Genomic DNA, 24,515 nt, shown 5'->3' with positions numbered 1-24,515 from the left:
TTGTAACCTCATGAACTACAGTTTTCTGAACAGGAAATGACAGGAAAAAAAAAGAACAAAACCGAATTGCAGCTAAAAGAAAGACTTCATTAGTCTGTCTCTATTCTCATATTGCTAGGGAAGTAGGGGTATAAGAAAAAATGGAAGCATGTTACAGATTTCAATAACTAAATAGACTGGTTTATTTTCTTGCATAACTAAATATAAAAATTACCAATAGCTCACTCCTAACTGCCCTTAAGACCACTTTGTCTGTCAGAATTAATTAAATACGAACGTAGTATACTTCCTTTCTCTTTCTTTGTGATTCCTTTTACCTTCCACAAAAAGAATTGAGCAGTGTAGACTCTTGCCAGGTTTACTGAAAATATACAGCATAATGCAGTAGAGAGCTTCAACAGTGTCTTCTCATAAACTACTAAAAGATACTTTATGAAAACACTAGATCCTTGCTATGATTGTAGCAGATATTTCATGTTACTGAAAAATTTTTCAAGACAGACAAGAGCAAGCAATTTTTTACACAAAAAGTGCAAAAAATGTCTTTTTGCTCACTTATTCCTTAAAAAATATGAAAACACTTCTTCTTGAGAGCTGAGAAAACATGTGTTAGTAATTTGACCAAAAAGAAAAAAGTCAGAAATTAGTAAACAAATGACACTCTAAAATGAAAACATCCACAAAACCCTAGCATGATTCAGCCCTAATAGCTGTTTATAGCAACATGTTATTCTGTTTTTTCTTCATTTGTTTCCACTTAAAACTTTTTTTTTTCCTGTTTCTGGATTGGCATTTTATAAAAAGAAAGACTACCTTTAATATAGAATAAACATATAGTACCCAGACTAATGAAAAGAAAAGATTGGCTACTTTGCTCATATATCACGGCTAGATTTCAATTTGCCATCTCTGACATAAATATATTAACATAAACCACTAAGAACTGATCAGTGCATTGGCATATGAGGAATACATGGAAGGCACTGAAATCACAAGTGATAGTAGAGATTTTTAAACAAAGGAGCTGCACTACTGAAGTGTCCTTCTTAAGAAAGTGTCAACAAAAAGAAGCTCTCCTCTAATAAGAAGGTAACCAAGGTGATTCACTTCCATACTACATAATTCAAATCAACAGTTCCCCACAGCTTTTTGGCACACAAATTTCTTTCAACTTCAAAGTTTGGAAAAATTCTGTGGTTTGGCAATAGAGAAGCTCAAGGGTGCAACTGTATACAGTATTGTGAAGTAAAACTGTGTTCTTTCAGGAGAATGCAACTGTACCAATTAATGTAAAGAGTTTATTTATTTCTAAAGATATTGCAAGATGTGTAATCAAATATTCAGATCTTTCACTACTTTATCACAACCCAGGAGCCATACCTGCCTCCATAATTACAAACTGAGTTGTAAACTCTGATTTTCCTCACTGAAATATAAAACTCCAGTTCACCAAAGTATGCCTACAAGTGAGACTGCGACCTGTGAGACTGTTTCATGTGGAGTCATTATGTATGCAGTATCTTCTTTTCCTATAATGTCTCCTTCCCAAATGAGTGGCTGTCACAAGGCTAGCCATGCTTAGAGGAGTTAAACAAGAACACACCTATAAACATTACACTCACTCAAGCCATGGTTTCTTCCAGAAACTGTCCTTTGAAAGAAACTCTTGGACCACCCATGACACATCCTATTTAGGAGCTATTTGTTATTAATGGACTCTCCCAGATTACCAATGTGTTATGACCACCCATTGTTGGTTTGCTTGAGGAATGTGACTCAAGCCATTCAACAACAGTGAGAGTCTCCATAAGTTGACTCAAAGGACTAAAAGCTCAAATACTCAATAAAAGATCTAACAAATGAATAAATGGTAAATAAATAATTGACTTAAGAGCAGCTTCCAATTCCATCTTCAGAAAGGATTTGTAAGCTAGAAGCCTAAATCACTTGAGTGTTTTTATATCCTGCTATTCAGTCCATAAGCCAACATCCATTACGGATACCTTACACTCTTTATGTATGAAAGCCTGGAAAAGTACAACTTCTTATTCATTAATATGGGCTGCATGTTTTTGCAATCTACTTACATTTCCAGACTCCAATATCACTATTAATAAAGAGCCACCATCCTCTATGGAGCATTTGTCATGAGCATTGCTGTATGGCCCAGCTACACTCCAACAGAATATTGTTCACACCAAGTACTGTATAACTCCCAGTCACTTTGCTGTTGTCTTAGTTTTAACTGTTGCAGAATTTATTTTTACTTTCAGATCTTTCCAATTGTTAAATCTGGAAGCTTGTAACTTAGAAGCATGGTAGAAAAGAAAATTAAAGGATGCACATTGGACATGGCTTGAATATCATCCATTAATGACCTGTAACTTAAATTCTGCTCTTAAGAAGCCCTTCATTCTACATTTTGACTATAACTGAGGGACCCTCATTTGTTCTCCTTCTGAACTGTAAGGCCATACTTTGTGTCCATCAGGCACAAAATAGAAAACATTTAACAAATCAAATCATGTCAGAAATAAAGGCATACATGAGGTTAAGTTGAAAGGCACTTTGCCATATAATATATAATTCCCTACTAAATTAAATTAAGTAATTTTCAATACTATTTTTTATACTCTACTTATCGGCACAACTTCTTTGAAACCACAGCATGTTACAACTCCCAAAATAACTCAATGGAACAGGAAGTGTTTACAGAAGTGGGACCTTTAAAACTATGACAGTTTTTCACTTCAGCTGTAAGCACTAAGGCAGGCTGGCCAGCTGATTGTTGTGTCAATCAAATGGACTTCAGATCTGATATAATATAGTTTGTTTATAAAACATTTCATTGAAATAAATAAAAATCTCTGTCTTCTTTAAATTTCCCCCCATAGCATTATAAGTTAACAAAAACCTCTTCCTCTTCTAGCATTAGTCTTAACTATGTAATTTAACAAATATATCAACATTTGTTTTCTTTGACTTGCTCCTGAAGAAGTCTATTTTTCTTCAGACTTCATCACATTCTATTTTTTTTTTGCATTTCCTTCTTAAAGAGAGGCCAGAAATGCTAGCTCTAGATAATTGCATTACCTCTCCTGACATGCAAACAGAAGACAATATGACTCCTTTCACTGTACAAAACTCCATCACATCGGTCAATTTTAATATATTGGTTACATATTAAGGATATTTTCCTTGAAGTTTAATAATTATTTTTCCTTTTAAAATAGCATATGTGTAAGATTTTAGCTGTTCTAATACACATCACAGTTTCATAATACACAACCTGATTTAGACAATGAGGGGTTTTCTTAATCCAGCATTGCTTCCTTTCATAAAGGCTTTCTTTTCCTCTGGATGATACTCATACTCTGTGGCTGAGAGATTTATAATGTCTATATGTGCCTGTATAATACAGCCTGGGATTCAAAATTTATTCTGTTCATTAATTACTCCACCCCATAGCTATATGTCTACCGAAAGCAAGTTCATTTTATTGCTGGATAATCCACCTTTTTCTAGAAAATATTTCTCAGATAGCAAATTCAAAAGACTAACCACGGTCTTACATGACATATTGCATATTTGAATATTTTCAAAAGAAAAAGATATTCTGTTTAAAAAGAATAAAGGCATATAACTCACACTTGAAGAAAAAGTGGAGTCATATTTATTTCATACAGACCTTTGTATCTTGAAATATTGCACTTAACTTCCATGAAGGACTTTATTATTTATAAGAGGTTTAAAACTCTGTGTCCATATTCAAAGTAAAAGTAACAGGAGCTGTTCAAGTCATGGGATAGCAATGCTTGCATAACACTTGGTAAGTCAGCAGGAAAACTAGCTAAACGTGCCAGGCTAGCAGCTTCCCAATGGAGAGTGTATCATATTCTGCAGTGCAAACAAAACATTTTGAAGTTGAGTCATTCACGGACAGAATTTGTTCCAACCTTCAAATGTAGAGTAAGTCTGAAGTTTGGAAAGAGAACACACTTGAAGTGAAAAACACTTCTTTCAGTAAGTATCATAGCTACTTACATAAATTATTGATGGAAAAACCTACATTTCAGAGGAGATGCCTCTAGCTGGAACCTATTCAAAGCTTCTAGATCACATCTAGATTACAAGCAAAATAAAAGAATGTCCATGTTCTTATTTCATACTCAAAAAACAGTATTCCGGAAAACAAATAAGAGATTTCAGAAATCCTTATGAATTCTGTAACAAACTACAGCTTGGGTGTCCCTCATTAGGTACTTTTTTTATCCTTATGATGAGTACTAAAGTTATTTCTCTAAAACCACCCTATGAAAAAATGATTTTTTAACACTTTGTAACTATTACTTTTTTGCATGACAGGCATTTATAGGAATCTATTGTTGCAACCGATGCATTCCTATAGACTTTTGGACTGCTTCTCAAACAAAGCAAAAAAATTTCTCAATTTTGTACCAAACTTCATATTAAAACAGTCATGAAGATAGAATGGAAGGAATGCAACTTCTAGTTAGAATCAGAGAAGAAAATGTAATATACTCCAGATACAATAAACTGCTGCCATGTATAGTGTGAATTTTCGTTTACAGTACATCTTCTTGGAAGTTCTCAAGATTTGCCTGACAGTTCTGTGTATTACTCCTAAGGAATTCTAACTCTAATTCTACTCCTAAGGAATTTGTAATTCTAAGAAATATGTGCCCTTGAAAGGGTAACATTTATGACATACTCTTTGTATAAATTGTAATCTTGCTCTATGCCTTTTCTTAGAATAATAGCTCTACAATTTCTGTTTCATTTTTTTATTATCATACTATTCATTATATTTGGCATCATACATTTATTTGAAAAATTCTTTAATATAGAAAGGTTAGCTAAAATCTGATAACTGGAATCAGATGTTGCTTTTAACTGCTACAGACTTCTCATCCTCAGTGTTCTGTCCAAAGTCAAAGTGGGTAGTTGCATTTCAATTACTCTGCTCTACAAAGGCTCCTATCCTACACTCATCATGCTATCTCAAACCTAGAATTTTAATTTCAAAAAGCAACATCTCATGTGTTACATTTCAGTGTGATCTATTTTAAACCAGTGAAGACCAACTGGTGCCTTTGCAGGCCCACTGCTGAGACAGAGTTAATGAAGGCTCATGTGCTCAAACTGCTACACAGGATCAGCATTTGTACAAGGAATCCCTAGCCTAAAACCAAAGGTTTAATATGATGTATAATTTTTCACTGCGTTCATTAGGCCAGACGGTATAGGACTAGGGGCAAAAATGGTATGGAAAGGCAGGCCTTCAAAACTTTCAAACTGCCATAGATATTCAGGAATAATTCTCTCTTTGGAGTCCATTGCTCATCCTGGGAAATATGCTATCAGCATATCAATAGCATATCAATAATTTTTCTTTTAACAATTTTACCGGTGAGGAACATTTTCATATTGATAGTAGATCTACTAATTTTCACCTTATCTATGAAGTTTCTGAACACTAAAATATCTCAAGCAAATTTCAACATTCTGAAAGGTCTCCTCTCCCCCATTTTTTTTATTTAACGCTTAAAATGAGAAAAAACCCAAAACACAAACAGAAAAAACACTTAAAGATGAGTGAAAACAGAACTACATAATGGAATATAAAGAAGAAGGAAGTTCCTTAAATCTTTAGATGATCCATAGAGTTTATGTCTGAGAAAACCATACTTGACAAACCTGTGTTACAACTCAGGAAACTTCCTATTCCCTAATTAAAATGTAAGGTCTAGTCCTAACAAATACTGTTGAATTTATGGCCATGAGTTTTGAATGTACACTGTGAGACCACAGATGATTCCGTCTTGACTATAAACAAGGGAAAAAAATCTATTTCTGCTGAATATACAAATTTATAATTTGAGATTTAAAACTATGAGCACTCTATCAGCTTTTGGATACTAATAAAAAGCCTTTGCCAGAAATTTATCTTGGCATAACAGTGAGAAATAAGAAATATTTCACTAGTCAGTTTTTAGGACCTGTGTTAGCAAAAGTTGCACAACAAAGTAATTTTATTTTCCACTTGTTTCAAATTTCATATTTAATTAAATTGCTAAATTTGAAAGCAAAAAAACAACATATTATAAATGTATTAATAAAACTGTTTTCTCTAATCAGGGTCAAATGTCTGTAGAAATCAAACAGCCAGCTTTATTAAAAAAATTTTCCTGGCACTATTAATTCAATGAAGAATTTCACAGATTTCACACTTTATCAGAAAGGTGCTTCTTTAATTAATTTTAAGTGCATTTTTAATGTGTCTAGGTATAATATATGGTACACATAGATGATAAATACATACACCTATTCAGACAAATCTGGGTAGACACAACTCCAGATATTTCTTTAGGATTTAGCTATCCTCATAATTTCTCAAAGTCTCTGCATCAGAGCAATTGTACTTCCCTTGAACGAGTTAAGTAATTTTCTAAATGGATGCTTGAGTTTTAACTAGTTAATAAGCAAAAGGCTTTATTTTGTCCCAAAAATTCTAGATAAAAAGACAGTCCTATCTTTAAGCATTTTTGATACAAAAATAACTCCTTCACTTTAGAAAGACACAAGATAGAGACTTCATGAGAGCAAAGTCTATAGAGTCATGCCAAGAGAAAACTGGCTTGTAAAATAATTTTTATCTTATATAAAGTTGTACTCAGTAATCCATAATAATGAATAAATAGATTTTAACACATTATTGGGATTCAGAAAAGACCATTAAATGATAGGATTTGACATGTCTGCATTAGCTGTAAGAAAACTTGAATAATCTGAATATTGTGAGACAGTTCTAATTCTTGTGAGCATTGGCTCTGAAACAGATTCAGAAAGACAAAAGAAAATAAATAAAAATCTTATTTCCACTTGTAATCTTTGTTACATGTCCTTGAAAGTGGTTTTAGAGCTGAAAACCCCAGGCATTTCAGGCAAATGATAGTCTCATCTTTATTCAGCTCATGGTGAGTACAGGAAATAAAATAAAATTGAATAATTATGTTATGTTATGCCTGGAGTTTTGCCTAAGAAGCTCTTACCCAGTTTCAGGCACCCATAGAGCAGCTATCTGCAGTGTGGTCCCAGGCCCACCAAGGAAACAAGGACACAAGTGGACACACCTACAGCATCACTCAGACAGGACTGCAGGGTCCAGGATGAGCTGAGACAAATCCCCTGGGTCCTTGGCAGGACACTGTGTGGTTAGAGGCTCCAGAGAATGCCAGTCCCAGCCAGAGGAGGCCTACACTCTCTGGATCCTGGCAGGAGCAGCCCTGCACCACTCATAAGCTTTCCTTTCAACAGTGATGGCTGAGCACTTTGAAGAAGAGCATTGGACCAATGGACTTCTGCTCTGATGAGCACTGCTGTTCTCAAGCTCTCTTGTTTTAGCATTTTTTCTCACAGAAAATAGGTCAGGCATTTCTAAAACTGATTACAAGGGGAACAAAATCCACAGGGAAATGAACAGGTATTGGTTTTGCCCACCTCAAAAACATTTGTAACCATTTAGTTCAGGAGCACACCTGCTTCAGACTGAGCACTTTGAGCCTTGCAAGTGTCAGAGATGCAGATGTTTGACATCCTGTAGAATCCCAGTTGAACTTGATGAACACAAACTTTAAAAACCACACTTCCCACATGCTTTTTGCAAATTTTGTTCAGTCTTTCAAATCATCATAGAACGATCCACAGCTCTCACACCCATCAGAAGGTTCTTGCCTTCTTCTCACAAACGGGGAGAAGACAACACCTAGGCTGGAACAAGATTAGCTATTCAGTCCCTTCTACTAATGCAGGGCTGGGAAGAAATATGAGAAATTTCCTCAGCATGTACTGCTTGGGAAAGGAGGAGATAGAAACAATAAAATTCAAATTTAAATTTGAATTAGAAATTTAATTAGAATTAGAATTAAATAGAACAGAACAGAATCAAAATGGAAGAGACTCACAAGTATCCATCTAATCCAATTTCCTAATCACTTCAGGGCTGACCAAAAATTAAAGCATGATATTCAAGCATTGTGCATGGACCTGTTCCTGTGTTTCACCACTCTCTCTAAAGAAATGTTTCATCACATCAACTCAGCCTCCTCTAATGGATGTATCCTTGAGCCATTCCCACATGTCCTGTCACTGGACACTAGGGAAAAGAGATCAATGCCTTCATGTTCCCTCCTCATGAAGCTGTAAAGAGCAATGAGGTCACTGCTCAGCCTCTTTTCTCCAAAGTAAACAAGCTCAAAGTCCTTAGCTGCTCCTCACAGGGTTTGAAAACCTGCTATGATGGAGAGACTGCAATGGTCCACAAGGGAAAACTGACTGTTCTCATCTACCTGGGCTTGTGTCAAGGCCTTTGACAAGGGCCTACATGGCATCCTTATCTCTCAACTGGAGAGACATGGATTTGAAAGGCGGATTTGAAGGGTAGATAAGGAATTGGCTGGATGCCAGAAGGTCAAGGAATGTTATTCTCCACCTTTACTCTGCTCTCAAGGAAACCTAAGCTGGGATAATGCATCTAGCTCTTGGGTCCTCAGCACAAGAAAGATGTGGAGTTGGAGTATATCCACAAAATGATCAGAGGAGTGGAGCACCTCTCCTAAAACAAGCTGAGAGAGCTAGTGTTGTTCGTCCTGGGGGAAAGGTGGCTCCAGGCAGATCTTATTGTGGTCCTTCAGCACTTAAAGTGTTTTAAAAAAAAGGAGAGTGACCCTTTATACATTTAAATAGTGATAGGACATGGGGGGGTGGTTTAAATTAAAAGAGAGATTTAGGTTAGATGCTTGGAAGAAATGCTTTACTCAGAGAGTAGTGAAGGAATGGCACAGGTTGGCCAGGAAAGTTGTGGATAGCCCATCCCTGCAAGGGTTAAAGATCAAATTGGATGAGGTCCTCAGCAACCAGGTCTTATGGGTGGCAACCCTGTCCGTGGCAGAGTGATTTGGAATAGGTTGTATTTAATGTACCTTCTACCCCGAGACATTCTATGATTCAGGTTAAAGAATCACACACATCACGTTGACATTTTAAAAGAGTCTTCATAATTGTCACTTTTCTTTCTCCATATCTAGCTTCTCTCTGCAATGGACCGTGTCACAGAAGAAAAAGGCAGTGGCAGAGTCAGTGTGATTTGCCCCAGATGTTAGCAGAGGAGCAGAAAGGAAGGCATTAACTGTTGGAATAAGTCCCAGATTTGTGTTTGTTTCTGGTGTGGTATGATATGGCATGGCATGGCATGGCATGGCATGGCATGGCATGGCATGGCATGATATATCAGCAGGGAAATTATCTATTTCTTTCAAGAAATCTTCTTACATGAGCAAATAACTAGCTGGATAGAATACAACTACAATTCTGCAAAAAAACCATGTCACAGTGTTTCAGCAACTACAATATTCCAGACAGAAACGTTGTGAATGATTTATGAAAAAGCACCGATTAACCAGTCCCTTCAGGTGACAAAATTAGCATTTTAATGCATGTATTACCATAATTTTAAAATATTTCAAACACCACTCTTCAGAAGCACAGCAACTAGCAGTGATTGCAGATGTTGAATATTTCTATGAGATAAGAGAAAGGGCCACAAGATCCCCTTACCAATATGTACTTTTCCCTGCCTACCCCACCACACAGCACAGTCCTGAAAGCAAGAAGGCAAAGCAAAAGTCCCCCCAGTTGCCAAATCAGCTCACAGGGAAAACTTGTTAGGGAGGGCAGAATCAAGCACTTCTGAGACTGCTGTACTTTACGAAGTGGACTGGAAGAAGAGAGGCACAAAAGGCAGCTTTAAAGAATTTCTGCTTCGCGCCTTTCTCCCTTTATGCTGAACACAGTTCAGATACAGCCAGGAGCTGGGCCAAGATATTTGGTGTGGCTATATCATACTCCATCAGTCAGCTGGAATCATTTTATGTTGCTATTTTAATTTAAGACAGAAGTTGAGTCTGTTTTTCGTTTCATATTTAATCTGTTAGCTAAGACTTAGCTTTCCCTTTTCCAAAAGCTCATTTAGAATGCAGCTTATTCCACACGTCATTTTGGTTGTACTTCATCTAAATATATTTTAATGGCTGAACTCTGATTTGTTATACATCCACTATACATTTGCATCATGACTGCCAATTAATTTGGCTTTAAATTTCTCAAAGACTATGTAAGAAGGGAGAATCTTAGAATGCAAATGCTGAAATTTTAATTGAAATGGAGGAAGAAGCTTTGTACCTGTTCTACACAAAAAGCCCAGAAACTTTAGAATTGGAGCTTCCCACAGAATGGTTTCTAGTATCAACAAATGTTCAACTGCATTCTATGAATACTATCTGTTGAGTGAGTTAAATACAACACTTTTCAAGAAAGAGAAATAAGATACCTTGATAGCTTCCTAAAGTTCTATATAAGATAATTAAATTGAAAATTCTATTTCTCTATGAAAAATGTAGCTGAACAAACTCCTAACCATTAGTCTTTAGTTCTTCCTGTTTGGCAAATTTCAGCTCCTCTGGACAGAGGAGGAGACTGTATTCAAAGCATACTTCACAGAATACTTTTTTACATGCCCCTTCATGAAGCATTAAAAGCAGATACTCACTTGCTTATCCCCTTTCAATATTGTATTATTGGCTTTTAAAAGACAGGTGTTGTAGTGTGTAAAGGGAGCAAGTGAGGTTTATCTCATCTGGAAGCTTCCCTTTATTTCCTTTGAAAAGATGGGGTTTTTTCTGAGACACTGAGCACACCAATTTTCAGAACTGTTAAGAGCAACCTCCTGTTCTCAGCAGCTCTGAAAACCAGGTGACAGGCATCTCACTTTCCCTATCTCTTTCTGAAACAAGGCTTAACCAAAAGTTCAGAAACCATAATTTTTAACCTTGCAGTTTTCATCTCTTACTCAGGGCTTTCGTTCCCTCCCTCTAGGCACTCTCTCCATCTCTCCAACATCATCACTTCACTCCATACATATGTTCTCCTCCAGTTCTTAGTCACCACCATTCTCTCGTCACACTCTGTCTGACAGTTTCCAAGAAGCTGTCTGTTCTCCAAATTATCCCTGTCACTACAGTTAGTGCCTTTCTTTCCCGCTCCCAGCCAATCCTCTCTCTTTCCAGTCCACAGGAAAGCCTGTCTAGATACTTGGTAAACAGAACTCGCATTGAACAGCAGAGTAACCAATTGTTCCAAACCAGCCCTTGCAGCCTACTAGTGCCATTCAATAAAGTATCTACCCTTGTAAGACGTACCATAAAGATTTTATGACAAATGTGCTATGACTTGAGATGCTTGCCCCTGCAAGCATATTTATCTAAAATCATGTGGTGTACAGCTGTTTTTTGCTGGCAAAACACTTAAAATGCATAGAGCATTCAATGATTGAACTGAATTATATTGTCCTTCCTAGCTTATAGAAAGTCCTTTCTTTCTCTTTAAAAATCTGCCATGCTTCTTCATATGTTTTTCATATTTATTTGCAAGAATTTTTTGGTATAAACATTTTTTTGCACTAAACAACACCAACTCATATTTTAATGCATTGATACACAACATTATTGGAGTTTGTTAGAAACTGCAAAAGAAATTATCCTTCTGCTATAAACAGTGACATACTTGTTCAGTGATGAACTCAATTTCGAATTCTCAGGGATTGGAATAAATTCAGTAGGACTATCTGCTGTGTCACACTAGTAGCCTAGTTATCCACAGGCTCAGCAGCCCTTGTAGCTGAAGAGTGGAACAGACCAAAGATCTGCATTCTTTTCTGTCAAAGCAGTTTTTAAGATGGCAAGAGCCAAGATCTGCAAATATAACCACTGGCTCAAAGGCAGCAGCCAAACAAGACGCTGTAGGAAACCAAGCCCACTTTGAGAATCTCCCAAACGTGGGTAGAGTTGAAGATCCTCTTTTCCCCTAAGATACTTAGACTGGCACTTCTCTGCTTTGACTCTATTTCTAAATCCATTTAACTGTTGAAAGTTTGAAAGTTGAATGGTTATCCATTTCTCCAAACCTGAAGACTATCTCAAGATTTTTAACGTGGTAGGCTTGTATACAACACAGTTGTATCAGTCAATGACTGCCAATAATTTATTTTTAAATCACCATCTTACATAAAAAAACCCCTAAAGTTTGCCATGTCCCAATGATTGGTTTGTTCAACAATACTGCAGGTGCTGTTCCATTTGAAGAGATCTTTTTACCCCAATTTCTACCTCTCATAAGCCTTAGAGTCTTACAGAATAAGAAAGGGCACATGCAGCTGCCTTGAACTGCTTTATATGAATACCTTGGTACCATTTACAAGCTGATCTATAACAACCCATGAAATATCAGGACAAACTGCATTAACTGCTGTCCCTTCTTTTTTTTAATAATACTATCACAATAAATCTGTACATTTGAGGATGAAAAAGAGAAGGATATTGAATATGATGGTAAATAAAAATAAAATATTGATAAAATTTAGTCAGACTGATACTTCAGTAATTTGAATAGAAAATTAAACTGGTATGTTCGTTAAATTTAGGAAATTTCCGGTCCCTATCATCATTCACTTCACTGAGATTAACCAAATGTGAGTACACAGATTTGGCTAACAGTTCAAGAAGACGAGGACAGAAATACATTCATCCTCAGAAAAGGTCAGCAGGAGGCTCTATTTTTTTTTTTAAATGCAACTGTCTCCTTTGGCTGAATGTTGGTAAAGGAAATATCTTCTCACTAGACATAAACTGCAGTACAGTCTTTGGCAAAAACAGTCTTCCTACAAAGACTGCATTACTCCTAAACTGTATAAGGAATATTTAACAAAAGAGAACAGGTTTTTGAAATGAGCAGAGAGTTTAAGAATTGATATCAAGATGCATGAGAATATGCTGACCTCTCTTTAAATAGGAAGAATATTTAAATAGTCTCTCTCTTTCTTGGTCATTTCTGATTTGTCACTCAATTAAATTATACTCTGCTTCAGAAGGTTCTCAGCCAGGCCAGCTGACCAACTGTGTAGGCTCAGCTCACCAAAAGCATGAAACTACCTCCCATAGTGTTTCAATGGGGTGCTAGCAATGCACACTGATTTCAAAGTCCTGATTCTGTCATGAAAAAATAACTATCATCATAGCATATACCAATATTCAACTTCATAAAACCAGCAGATGAGAATAGAGTCCCCATTTGCTTTTATCTTGCTTCAAAATCACAGAGATTACTTATTGTTTCCATTTTTAGCAGATAAGACTCATCCCTTTTTTAATTTAGACTGACTAAATGTGTTATAGTTAATAACTACAGTTACTATTGCTAAACACTACTCTTAATAACTCTTAATGTATACTCTCTAAAATAGATTGAAATGCTACTAATGGTTTTGGTAAGATAAATATTCTTCCCTACTTAAGTTTTGAATAATAAGTGAAAACCAGGAAGTGAAAACAAGAAGCCAAAACTGAGAAATCATCTTGAAAATTAAGATAAGTGCAAATTTTCTAGTTTATTCCCCTTCACCAACTTTCATAGCAATCATTTTATAATTATTTCAGAGTACCATATGATGAAAGCAACAATGCCCCCTATAATAATATCATATCCATCCAGGGTTTTTCCCTCTTTTCTGGAAGAACACTTATGCAAGTGAGAGTTATAAAAATGGTTGGAATAAGCTACCTCATGGACAGGTGCTGGGCAAGCAACAACTGAACTGGAGCACTGACAGAACACCACACTTTTGGCTGGATGTTTCCACAGCAAAAGACTTAGTTACAATATCTGAATTTCACTCATCAGCCACTTTCTTTTTTTCACCCATTTTGCTTTCTCCTGCCAGTGTTTCCCTTTGAATGCAATGGGACTTTATGCAGTGGCAATTCAGAATCCAATATAAATCTTAATTGCATTAATTCAAACATTGGATGAAACAACAACAGAGTCAATTTTAAATCCCCAACCAGTAGTAGAGATGTGTACAAAAATCTTCCAGTATTGGAAACTCTGTCTGCCTAAAACAAAGTCTTTCTTTCAAGGTATGGGATTACTCTTTTCTGATTAATCTATGGTTTTCTTCTTTTCTACTCTACAGGCTTATCATTGCATTGCTTAGCAGCTTCTCCTAGTGCCTTGGAATGTAATTTCATGCTAAATTGTATGTTGGAAAACTCAGGTAGATTTTTGAGTTTTTTGGATTGGTTTTTGTTTCTGTAACTCCCACAAAAACAATTACTTAGAAAGCATTTTGGAGTGTATATCATGCAGAATTATTTGGTTAATCAAATTTACATTTCATCTGTAAATTTGCAGCAGTTTAACACATTCCTTCCGATTAGTAAAGTGTTTCTGATAAAACCATCTTCGAAATCTTTCCCCACGAGAATATATATGGAGATAGCCATCAGCTGGTTCAAAACCACAGGCCTGGTTTCTCAGGAAAGAGCTCTTCAAGAAAAGGGTCTGAACTTCAGATTTGGCTCTAAATATAATACTTAATTGACTGTGTAATGTTTGATAAAGTTCAGTATTAAAGGGTTTGTGCCCCAAGGCACACTCCCATACCAGTCTAGCTTGGAGCCACAGCCAAAGCTTATTTTACACCATTTGTAGATTCTGTCCCCTTGATTAACAACTGATTTTCTCGAACTTAATTTTTCCAAGTCTTGATTCACACTACTACTGCAATTGAGCCTAGACTTCTAAAAACTGAACTCTAATTAGACATTTTCCACTAAAATGCATTCCAGCAGCTGGCCCACAGATCAGAGTTCTGCAAGACTACAGTCATCTCTATTCTTATAGTATACCTTTTTTATGTTCAGAAATATGTTCAGAGCTAAACCTTGCATTATTCTTGATTTGCAAAGTTTAATAAACCATACAATTTGGTTGAATATAACATTGCTGAATCCAAACACTGGAAATATGTAATGTTAACCCTAGGACAGCAATCAACAATTTGTCAGTTCAAACAATATATACATAAAGCATAAAACTTCCAGAATTTCTAAAATCACAGAAGTGCTAGCATCTATATTTACACATGGAAGGAGATATATAAATGTTACAATACTCCTACAAGTAAAGGAATGTTATTTACTCCATAAGTATCTTTAATAACAACAAGCACAGTCAGTGGTGAGGAGGCAGTGAAGTAAACAGAAGCTACTGTCCACTCTTACATAAATATATATAGTGACCATTGTTGTGTCGTTAAAGTAAGGAACAAAAAAGTAGAAAGTATAAGGCTTCAATGCAAATTCAATATTTGAAAACAAAGAGGGTACATCCATAGGATTTAACTTCTTTAAAAACAGCATACAAAGAATTCACATGATAAACTAGCTGCAGGGAAGCTTGAGTGTCAAAATAATACTTAGAAAATAAACCTCTTTGTACATATTGCTGCACTGCAATTAAACAATTACACTGAAATGTAATACTGTTAACATAGTACAATGAACACTAAACAAATAGAAATTGTTACTGCATAATGCCAACTTCTTTGAAGTATTTTTCACCCATAGATATCTAAAAGGTTCAAAGCACAACAGTAATAGTTTTTCAAAATATTGTGATAAAGCAATTTCAATAGATATTCTGACATAGCACACTTGAAATAATATTACTTTTTAAATCTTTCAGGCCTTTGAGTTATTTTACATGCTTTCATTACAAAGAGGAAAAAAAGTAATGGCTTACCTGTGGAGATGAGGGATTAAAACTGACATTGATTACAGATTCTGTGTGTCTCCCCAGTTTTTGCAAAAAAGTGCTTGAACGCATTTCATATATATAAGCCTAAAAAACAATGAGTTGGTATTTTCAGTATTAAAAAATAACCACATTCTTGAAGCATTAAGTTATAGTACAGTAACTCTAAATATATAGCCTACAAAGAATTAGAAAATTTTAATCATTGGAGTTAGCTCATTTAGAAATGTATTAGATTCCACTTTAAAAAAGGTATTTAAATTCCACAGAACATATTTTAAAATGTGTTTTTAAAGGGTAATTTTTTTTACCTGCCTCTTGAAGTGCACCTAATGTTTAGTTATTTATTGGGGAAAGAGTGCATTATTTTTTCATAAATACTTTTTTTTTATTTTAGTTAATTTAAGCATTTGCTAAATTATCCCAAATTATAAAAATCAATTCTAAGATATTTATGACTTTCATATCTGTTTAGGTCTTGTACTGCCCAGGGTGTATCCTTGCAAGGCCTTTTAATAAATATCTACTTTATTCCTTTAACTCTGTCTAGCCTCTGTTTCAGGTCAGCCTCTTTGGGCTTCAGTTCCCTTTTTTGGAAGGAGTAACCGGGAAGAAGCAAAGTCAATAACAGCAAGAATCAAGAGCACAAAATTCTGATTCACAAAGAAACATGCTACATCTTTTAACCAACAGAACATATCACAGAGAGGTACTAGTGAAGTTGAAATTTTTCCATCATAATCCAGTGGCTTGCAGAACTTTGCCAGAATTATCCAGTAAAAATTAGTTTTCCATTCCAGATCCTTAGTTTAATTTGGGAAGGACCATGTTCATTTTTGGCTTAATCTTTATGTCCCTGTTCCACTCTGTAAAATAGATGTGATAATATTTCACTATTTTTTGAACAAAACTCCAAAGTTTGTTAAACCCAGGTATTATGGTAATTTATTCTCTTCCACACTGTTTCTAAATCAAGCATTTGGCTCATACCTTTCTTTCAAAAATGCTATCAAGCAGTCGCGCAGCTTAATTACAATCTAGCGAGAGTGTATTTGGTGTCACACTTTTCAGCCTAAAAAGCACTCAAACCCTTACATCTCACCTTTCAAGGGATGATTCTTAGCCCTGAGCTAGAGATTAGGCTGGGATGCAGCACTTTTCCAAATTGCCACATTGTATAGCCAGATTCATTGGATCAGAGGAAAGTCATGACAAGCAGCCACTGGCAGAAACCCACCTGTAGCTAACCACCAAAGCACTGGGAAAGACCAGATATGGGAAAGCGCTTTCCTCTGACCTTTACCACAAAGACTCTATGCTCATATTGAACAGCTGCTAGGGAAAACACACAAAACATGGCAGGGAACACAACCTGCCCATTGATCACTCTTACAAACCTATCCTAATGGAACAACTGCTAAACGTCTTTCCAGTACTGTATTCCTAGCCCCGTAAATCTTATAGATTTAGGTGTTACGGTTCAACAGAAAAAGGAGCAGAGTTTCTAGCTACATGCAAGAATAGTTTATTACATTGTGGCAGGTTATCATCTCTTCCAATAACTGAAAGGAAAAGTAATGGTAATTTTCTGAGTAATTCTGACATGCAAGACAAAATCTGATTAAAAGAAAAACATCATCATATAAAAGTGGGTAAAACCAGCTTCTGTTTAAGTAGCTCTAACCATAGATTTTTAAACTAGCCAGTGACAATCTAAATTCTGAGAATAAAAGTTAACTTGGTTAAAGATTGAAAGTACATTTATTTTTAACTTCAAAAGTTTAAAAACAAAATAAAACATAAACCTCAAAGAGAATTATATTTTAACAGAACTAACACTCATAAGAAGAGGAATAACTCCAGTATAAACATCCTTCTGCTACAGTGTGCCATCATTTTAGTTTTGCTGTATTTTCTGATGTCATCCAAATGGTTTTTCTATTCTATACTTACTAGATTATTTTAGCATATTCTTCTCTACAGAAAAAAAAAGGAAATAACAGTAAGTGAAATAATGAATGATACCATTAACACCAGCCACAGAAGAATAAAAAAAGCTTGAAAATATGAAATCAATGACAGAGGAAAAACAGATTTTCAGCAAACCACATGGAATGAAAAAGAAAACAAAACACTCTAGGAAGCATTCAGCAATACCCAAAATGCATATGTGCATATAATGGTTTAGACTTTAGCCAAAGTCAATCCCCTTTTTTATATTACGATGAAATTTGTCTAATAAAAATACTGATTCAGTAGATATTGGTATTTCCTTTCCAATTCTTCCTGAGGGTCAGCCAAAAGTAAAAATAATTTACCTGTACCAACAGCTTCCAAAAAAGTTTCCTGGACCCATAACCACATACTTACTTGTATTTCCTTTCACTAGACATTTGAAGAACATTTGGAGTAGTCAGTTTTCAGTAACCCAGAGTGTGACAGTGTATTTAGCACCTTACAAGTATACACAAGCTTCTACTTTCTTCCCTAGACTTGTACCAAGAGACAGGGAAGAAAGACAAAGGCCCTTCCCTGAGTAGAGGAATTTGTACCCAAATGGAAAATTACTTAATTCTACTGCATTGGTAGACAGAGTGTGCTAGATAAATTGATGTTTTATCTACAGAGTTTCACTGTAAATTCTTTCCTCTGTTTTCTCACACTCTAACTTCAAAGGAAACTTGTTCCCATCTGTTCCCATTGCCCCCTAGTCCAACCCATGGCCATAAACATTTGTGTCAAACTACTTACACTCCTACAACCTCCTGGGATAGGAAAGAGGGGAAAGCAAATCATAAGCACTTGACTAATAACAGAAGAATTCTCCTTGTTATCAGCTTTTGCACAGGGATCAGAAAAGCAACACCAGTTTCAAGTAAAACGCTTTGTTGCTGCTGTGGCTTTAAGCTGAAGTGTGTATTTTACAAACAAATCACAGGAAAAGAACACAACTAACAAACAAACAGAAAGACATTGATATCTAAGACACCTAATTTGGCCTTACACAAATAGAGATGTTTTCCTCACGTTTTGCATGGACTGGCCAATGTCATCATTTTTCTGTGACTGTTTTTCCTAATATTTCAAATGAGCTACAGAAGACAGAAATATTTAAGTCCCTTGATTGAGGGATAGAGTCCCTTGGTAATCTAACATGTTTTTATAAAAGACATCTGTCATTATTAATAAGGCATTATCGCCCATTTGCTTCCATCAGTGCCATCAAACTTGATGCATAATCCTGCAGTACATGATATGTGTTTGACTTGCACTCCATCACTCCCTATTTATAGTGGGGCTCATATTCCACTGAACCATGTATTTTTCCTCAATTTCAGGCTAAAAAAGCTCCTGAACTACTTACACTAAAGAAAAATAACAATTAACCTGAAGCAGACACCGAGCATGGAAAGTGTCAGCCCAGAATGTTCTTACTTATAAGCAACTGAAAACAGAATTATAGTGGAAAGTGTTAGACTACCTTAACTATAGGTATTGGTGCCAAATCCACACATAATAAAACAGATTTCATAAGTATCGTAAGCATTGATTAATGCTCTTCAGTCCCAAGATATCTTATACACTTACCACATGGTAGCATGGAAAGTCTAATCAAGCCTGGCACCAAAATGTTGAGTACAGTACACCCTCTCAGAGTCCCTTTCCTTTTTAATGACTCTTATGGAGGGTCTCTTTCTGGTAGTCACAGGAAACTTCCCACTACTGTAAGATCCCAGTTTCCATATGATTTCCTTTGACATGACTAAAAAAATGAGTGACAGTGAACATCATTAATGCTCTTTATTATTAAAATAATATTACCCATATCAGTCATCTTTCAAGATGCAGGAGATATTTTTCAAATGTATCAATCTTCTGGCAGTTATAGATAACATATTTGAATTTTCCTCACTAAAAAAAATTACATAAACCATATCTGACTTCCCTCTCTAAGCCACTCTTCTATGAAGGTTCCAAATTGTAATTTTTGCCAATTCAGTTTCTATTTAATTTGCTAATTTTAAGGCCTAATGTATGTGATTGTTTTTATTTGTTTTAGTATGAAATTTATGCAGCACCATGCACCACTGAATTTAGGTTGCCTTTACTTTTAGAACACACAAAGTGTTGTCAGAGTACAGAATTATAAATGGAAGACTTTTTTCTAAGAATTCACATCTCACTATGAAACAGCACGGTTGTATCACACCCACTTTGGCTCTTTTCTGACTGCTGCTAGGATTCTGCTCTGTATCAATAGTTCCAATAATTGCATTTCCTGCTTGTGCACTGGTGTTGACTGACAGCAGTACTGAAAGATTCAGATACTGCCAAGGACCTTCAACCAGATGTTTGTACCAGATGTACCAATCATACCCAAAATTCTACTACTGTCAAGAACTGAGACCAAGAAGTACACATATAGAAAACACAAGCCCTGTGGATATAAAACTATATAAACTATATAAACTATATATCCAGTTTTAGCACATCACTGCTGTATGCATTCCAAAATGAACATTGGGTATGCATATCTACTTCACCTTCCTGTTTTGTCTACAGTTGAAAATGGGGCATTATCTTTTATAAAATTAGTTTTCTTTAGCAAAATGGCTAATTTCTCACACTTCCTCCTATCTCTCAAAAGCATTAGCAAAATTCAGTGTTAACACAGTAAAAAATTACAGACTCATAAAATTCAGTTTGAAAAAATAAAAAAGTTGTTCAGTAATAGTTAAATAACAATACATCTATAGGCATCAAAAAATCATCCTCCACCCCTCTCAGCTGCTAATCTGGTTTTGTGGTGGTCAGGTCTGAGGTGTACTGGCCTAGATATGCAGTAGCCTGAACTGACCATAAAGCACACAAGAACAATTAATGTGCTCATACTCAGATAATTCCATGCTTCATGAAATAACCTACAAAAGCCAAGATTTTCAGCCATCTTCAAAGATACACCCAAAGAGACAGTGAAGTAACAGCACACCCAAAGTCATGACTGTACAATCAAGAAAGCAATATTTATCTGTTCACTTCTAGGATAATGGGCCTAACAGCCAACCACGTTACCAAGGAATCCAAAAAAACCTCAGGCTCAAGACTAAAACAAAACTGTGTTCCTCTTTGGAAAGGAGTAGATTTTCTCCATCAACAGCGGGCAGAGAGGCTGTCACAGCCTGTCATTCATTCTCTGCTATGGATTTTGTTCTGCCAAGCAATGTCAGTCCTGCCTTCTCCACAAGTAAACATTACTAATGCTGTTTTCTCCAGATGTTTCCTGTTAAAGCCTATCTTAGTTAAACAGTACGGACACATAAGATAAAACTTGAGTCATATATAATTGGAATACCAATCACACTGGAAACCAAAATGCTTCAGATAGTTGCTACCACTGCTTCATACAATACATTCTGTTCTGCAAGCCCTCTGGTATGAAGTGTAGACCAAGACAACAAATTCAATACAATACCGACAGCATACATTTCTAAAAGTAATTTTTCGGTAAAGAAAATATCCTCTTTTCTCCAAATAAAGTAATAAAGCATACTTCATCATATATCAAATATACCTAATTTAAACCTTAGCTATGCCTCCAAGACACACTCCCAAGAGATATAGGACAAAGCATTCTAGACTATTAACTAGTCCTATCTCATCCATTTACATACAACTATATCAGAATACCTTTGCCAACTCCCTCACTTGTAGTCTTTTACCTAGCATTATTAGTACCTAAAAAGTTCTAATGAAGTGGGCTATTAAAGGGAGAAAATCAACCACACAATTTTATCATTCACATTTGGGATTTCCTGAGGTGTTTCTTCTTTGGTATCTAGATAATTTTATGTAATTTTTAATCTAATCAGATGCAATTTTAAATCTTATCACACCATAGACACACAAGGATGGAAGGATTTCACATAAGATCAAAGCAGCTGATCACAACAGTAACAAACTGAAACAGGCCTCATCTAAACTCTTAAAGACAAGAGGAGAGAGGAAAGATACCATTGCTAATCTCGATTTTATAAGTCAGAACTGAGCCGCAGAAAGACTAAGGTGGCTAATAATATATTTATGGGGGTTGAGAAATACAATCTTCTTGGCAATGATTACATTAGGAATAGTGCAGTGCAAGAGGAGTAGATGTACAGAGTGCTGGCAGCCCAACTCACAAATGTATTTTTTGGTAGTAAAGCATTACAGTATATTGCTCAGCAGCATTGATATTTTATTTGGAATATCAATCTCTGTAGATAATTAAATTAAGGTATCAACTATAAACAAATTCTACAAATTCTAGTTTGTATTATGCCTGATGCAGGATCTTGTATCTGAAAATAACTCAGTCTACAAAAAATATCAGGTCTGGGTTTGCATCCAGCCACCACTCACAGGTTTGCAAAACTCTTTGGATTTGCCCCTGGAGCAGCATCACTTGCATAAAGAGAACTTACTCTAAAACCAATTTTGCATGAAGGTTAATATTCAGGGACTCACAAGTGGTTATTAGACTGATGTTATGTATAAGAACCAAATTGCTCTATCCTGTCTCCTGCTACTCCTTTCAATGATGATGCCCTACGGGCTACTGCTTCAAGCTTTGGTGCCTTCACAGTTGGAAGGCATAAATTTAATTTTGAATTTCAAATGTGTTTCAAAGACAGTGTTGTATGCAAAACCCCAGGCTTTGTTGAAAAGTGTAAAAAGAAAAGGGAGGAGAATTTCGTACATTACCCATGTGTTTTTTGTTATTCATGCAGCAACCTGTTACGCTGAAAAACTTCTGGGTTTGTGATATGGGTCATTCTGTGTGAGCTATGAACACAGGCACTGAGATTTGGCATGGACAGAGAGTTTTATGTTAGAAAATCCAATTTCAGCACAAGGGTCAAAATGTGCCTCTTAGAGTCTACAGTTCAAAGAGAGCTAGTAAGAACAAGTCTGAAAGCAATTAAAGAGACAAATAATTATTTCTTCATTTCTGGAAACTTGGAATTTATTCATAGAGCCCTAAGGTCTTCAAAGACAAAAATTAAGTGGCTAATTAGACATAAAGTAAAACAGCTAACTAGAACTACATAGCATAGAAAAAAATGAGTTTTTTTATTATAAAAGGTAGCATTTCACACTGTCCAGATATCTTCTTACACTAAGACTACTTTAGTCAACAGTTCTGTACAGAGTCCAGCAAAATGGAAATCTAAACCAAATTAAGGTATATTAAGGTCCAACATCCTTGATAATATTGATAGTCAGAAACCTGAGATTGTCCACTTGTAAAATGGTTAGAAATTACAATATTACGTGTATTCAGTTAAGCAAAAGTCAACTAAATTCTCTTGTAACCTTAGGCTATTTAGGATGCAGAGAAGATTTGGCATTAGAAGTGTTAGCCTTTTATATTTGCTAGTCACAACTAATTACAGAAAGGACAATCACAGTCCAAAACCAGGATTCTGGTTACCTGTTTATCAGACCATCAGGTCCTACACAGGTCTTGGTAAAGGTTCTCGTAAGGAAGTTGGAGTAATTAGTTGGGAAAACACTTTCAACCCCAATTTACAGTATCTACAAGTCTCACATTAACATGCACCAGAGCAGTTCACATAAAACCATGTGGCCACTTCAGCCACACAGAAGCTACATCAAGCTCTTATATAAAACAGGTCATACACCCTCAAAGTAGAAAGAAAGGCAGACAGAATTTTCATCCCTTTTTTTGCAATAACGTATTTTGGGTTGCTGTTCTATGTCCTGTCGCAATGTGATTTTCCTATTATTCATTGTATACAAAATATTCCTCTTTGTTAAATGTTTCAGATATTGCGAAATACAAAAAGCAGTTTAGGGTCAATGTCTCTCAATTGTATTCCAATTATGCCTTTTTTGGCTTTAATTTCAATCATATTTCTTAACCACAGTGAACTCCAAGATGACTGAAGATGCAGTTGCTTCTCAATGGAAAGGTACATAACCTATTTCCAGAATGCTGTTTTTGAAGATAATGCTTTGTATCCACACTACTGATTTTTTCATGTAGCTTATTCCAATAGACATTCATTCATATAATCTTCAGAAATATGTGACTCCTTGATACTATTAAAACTGTCCCAGTCACACATTAAGCCATCTGTCAGGACGCTATTAGTGGAAAAATATGAAGGGACTATTCAGTGCAGCATTCAATTTTCTGTTTCAAAAGAAAGCACAAAAGTATATCCAGCCTCAACACTTCAAAGGGAAGCTTTCTAAGAAAGTGCCCCAAAACTGCATTTTGTCCTAACAGTACAGTATAAGCAAGAGTCCAAAACTCAGTTTTCCTGAGGGGACAGGAAGAACAATGAAAGTTCTCTACAGACACAGGACACAAATTATGCAAAATTCCAACCCAGGAGCCAGACTAAAAAGTATTGACTGGCACGGTGCCCACCAGGGACCACATGCCAACTGGAGCAGGATGCATGCCAGCTATTCAGCTTCCTTTGATTACCCACCATGTGCCAAGAATTGGGAGTTAAGACAAAATCATGCTGTCTTTCTTTTCTTGAATCAGCACTAATTCCAAACAAATACCTTAGTGCAAAAGCAAAGACAAAAAGGTCTTGTGACTGCACCTATTTTTATACAACTCAAAAGCAACTTTAGTTAGTAGCCTCAAATAAATATATTACTATATCATATATATCGTGATCTGAGATGAATATTCGATGCATTTCTTCACAGGTAAAGCAAAAAGCCCTTCTTTTGTATTGCAAGCTACATTTTGAAATGCTATTTACCAG

At 35.7% G+C, this 24,515-nt stretch overlaps 1 protein-coding gene across 4 annotated transcripts in view; it reads right to left on the bottom strand.

The window, feature by feature from the left end:
- Positions 1–24,515, bottom strand: part of WDR27 (WD repeat domain 27) — a 94,395-nt gene that overhangs the window by 24,764 nt on the left and 45,116 nt on the right. For all 4 annotated transcript variants that reach the window (XM_064708579.1, XM_064708577.1, XM_064708578.1 and 1 more), the window contains one exon: positions 15,715–15,813. In XM_064708579.1, the coding sequence (XP_064564649.1) occupies positions 15,715–15,813 (99 nt within the window). The remainder of the gene's footprint in view (positions 1–15,714; positions 15,814–24,515) is intronic.

The sequence above is a fragment of the Zonotrichia leucophrys genome, chromosome 3 (assembly GCF_028769735.1).
Source record: "Zonotrichia leucophrys gambelii isolate GWCS_2022_RI chromosome 3, RI_Zleu_2.0, whole genome shotgun sequence".
NCBI lineage: Eukaryota > Metazoa > Chordata > Aves > Passeriformes > Passerellidae > Zonotrichia > Zonotrichia leucophrys.
Note: the sequence above shows the minus strand (reverse complement) of the source record. Positions and strands in the feature narration are given on the sequence as shown.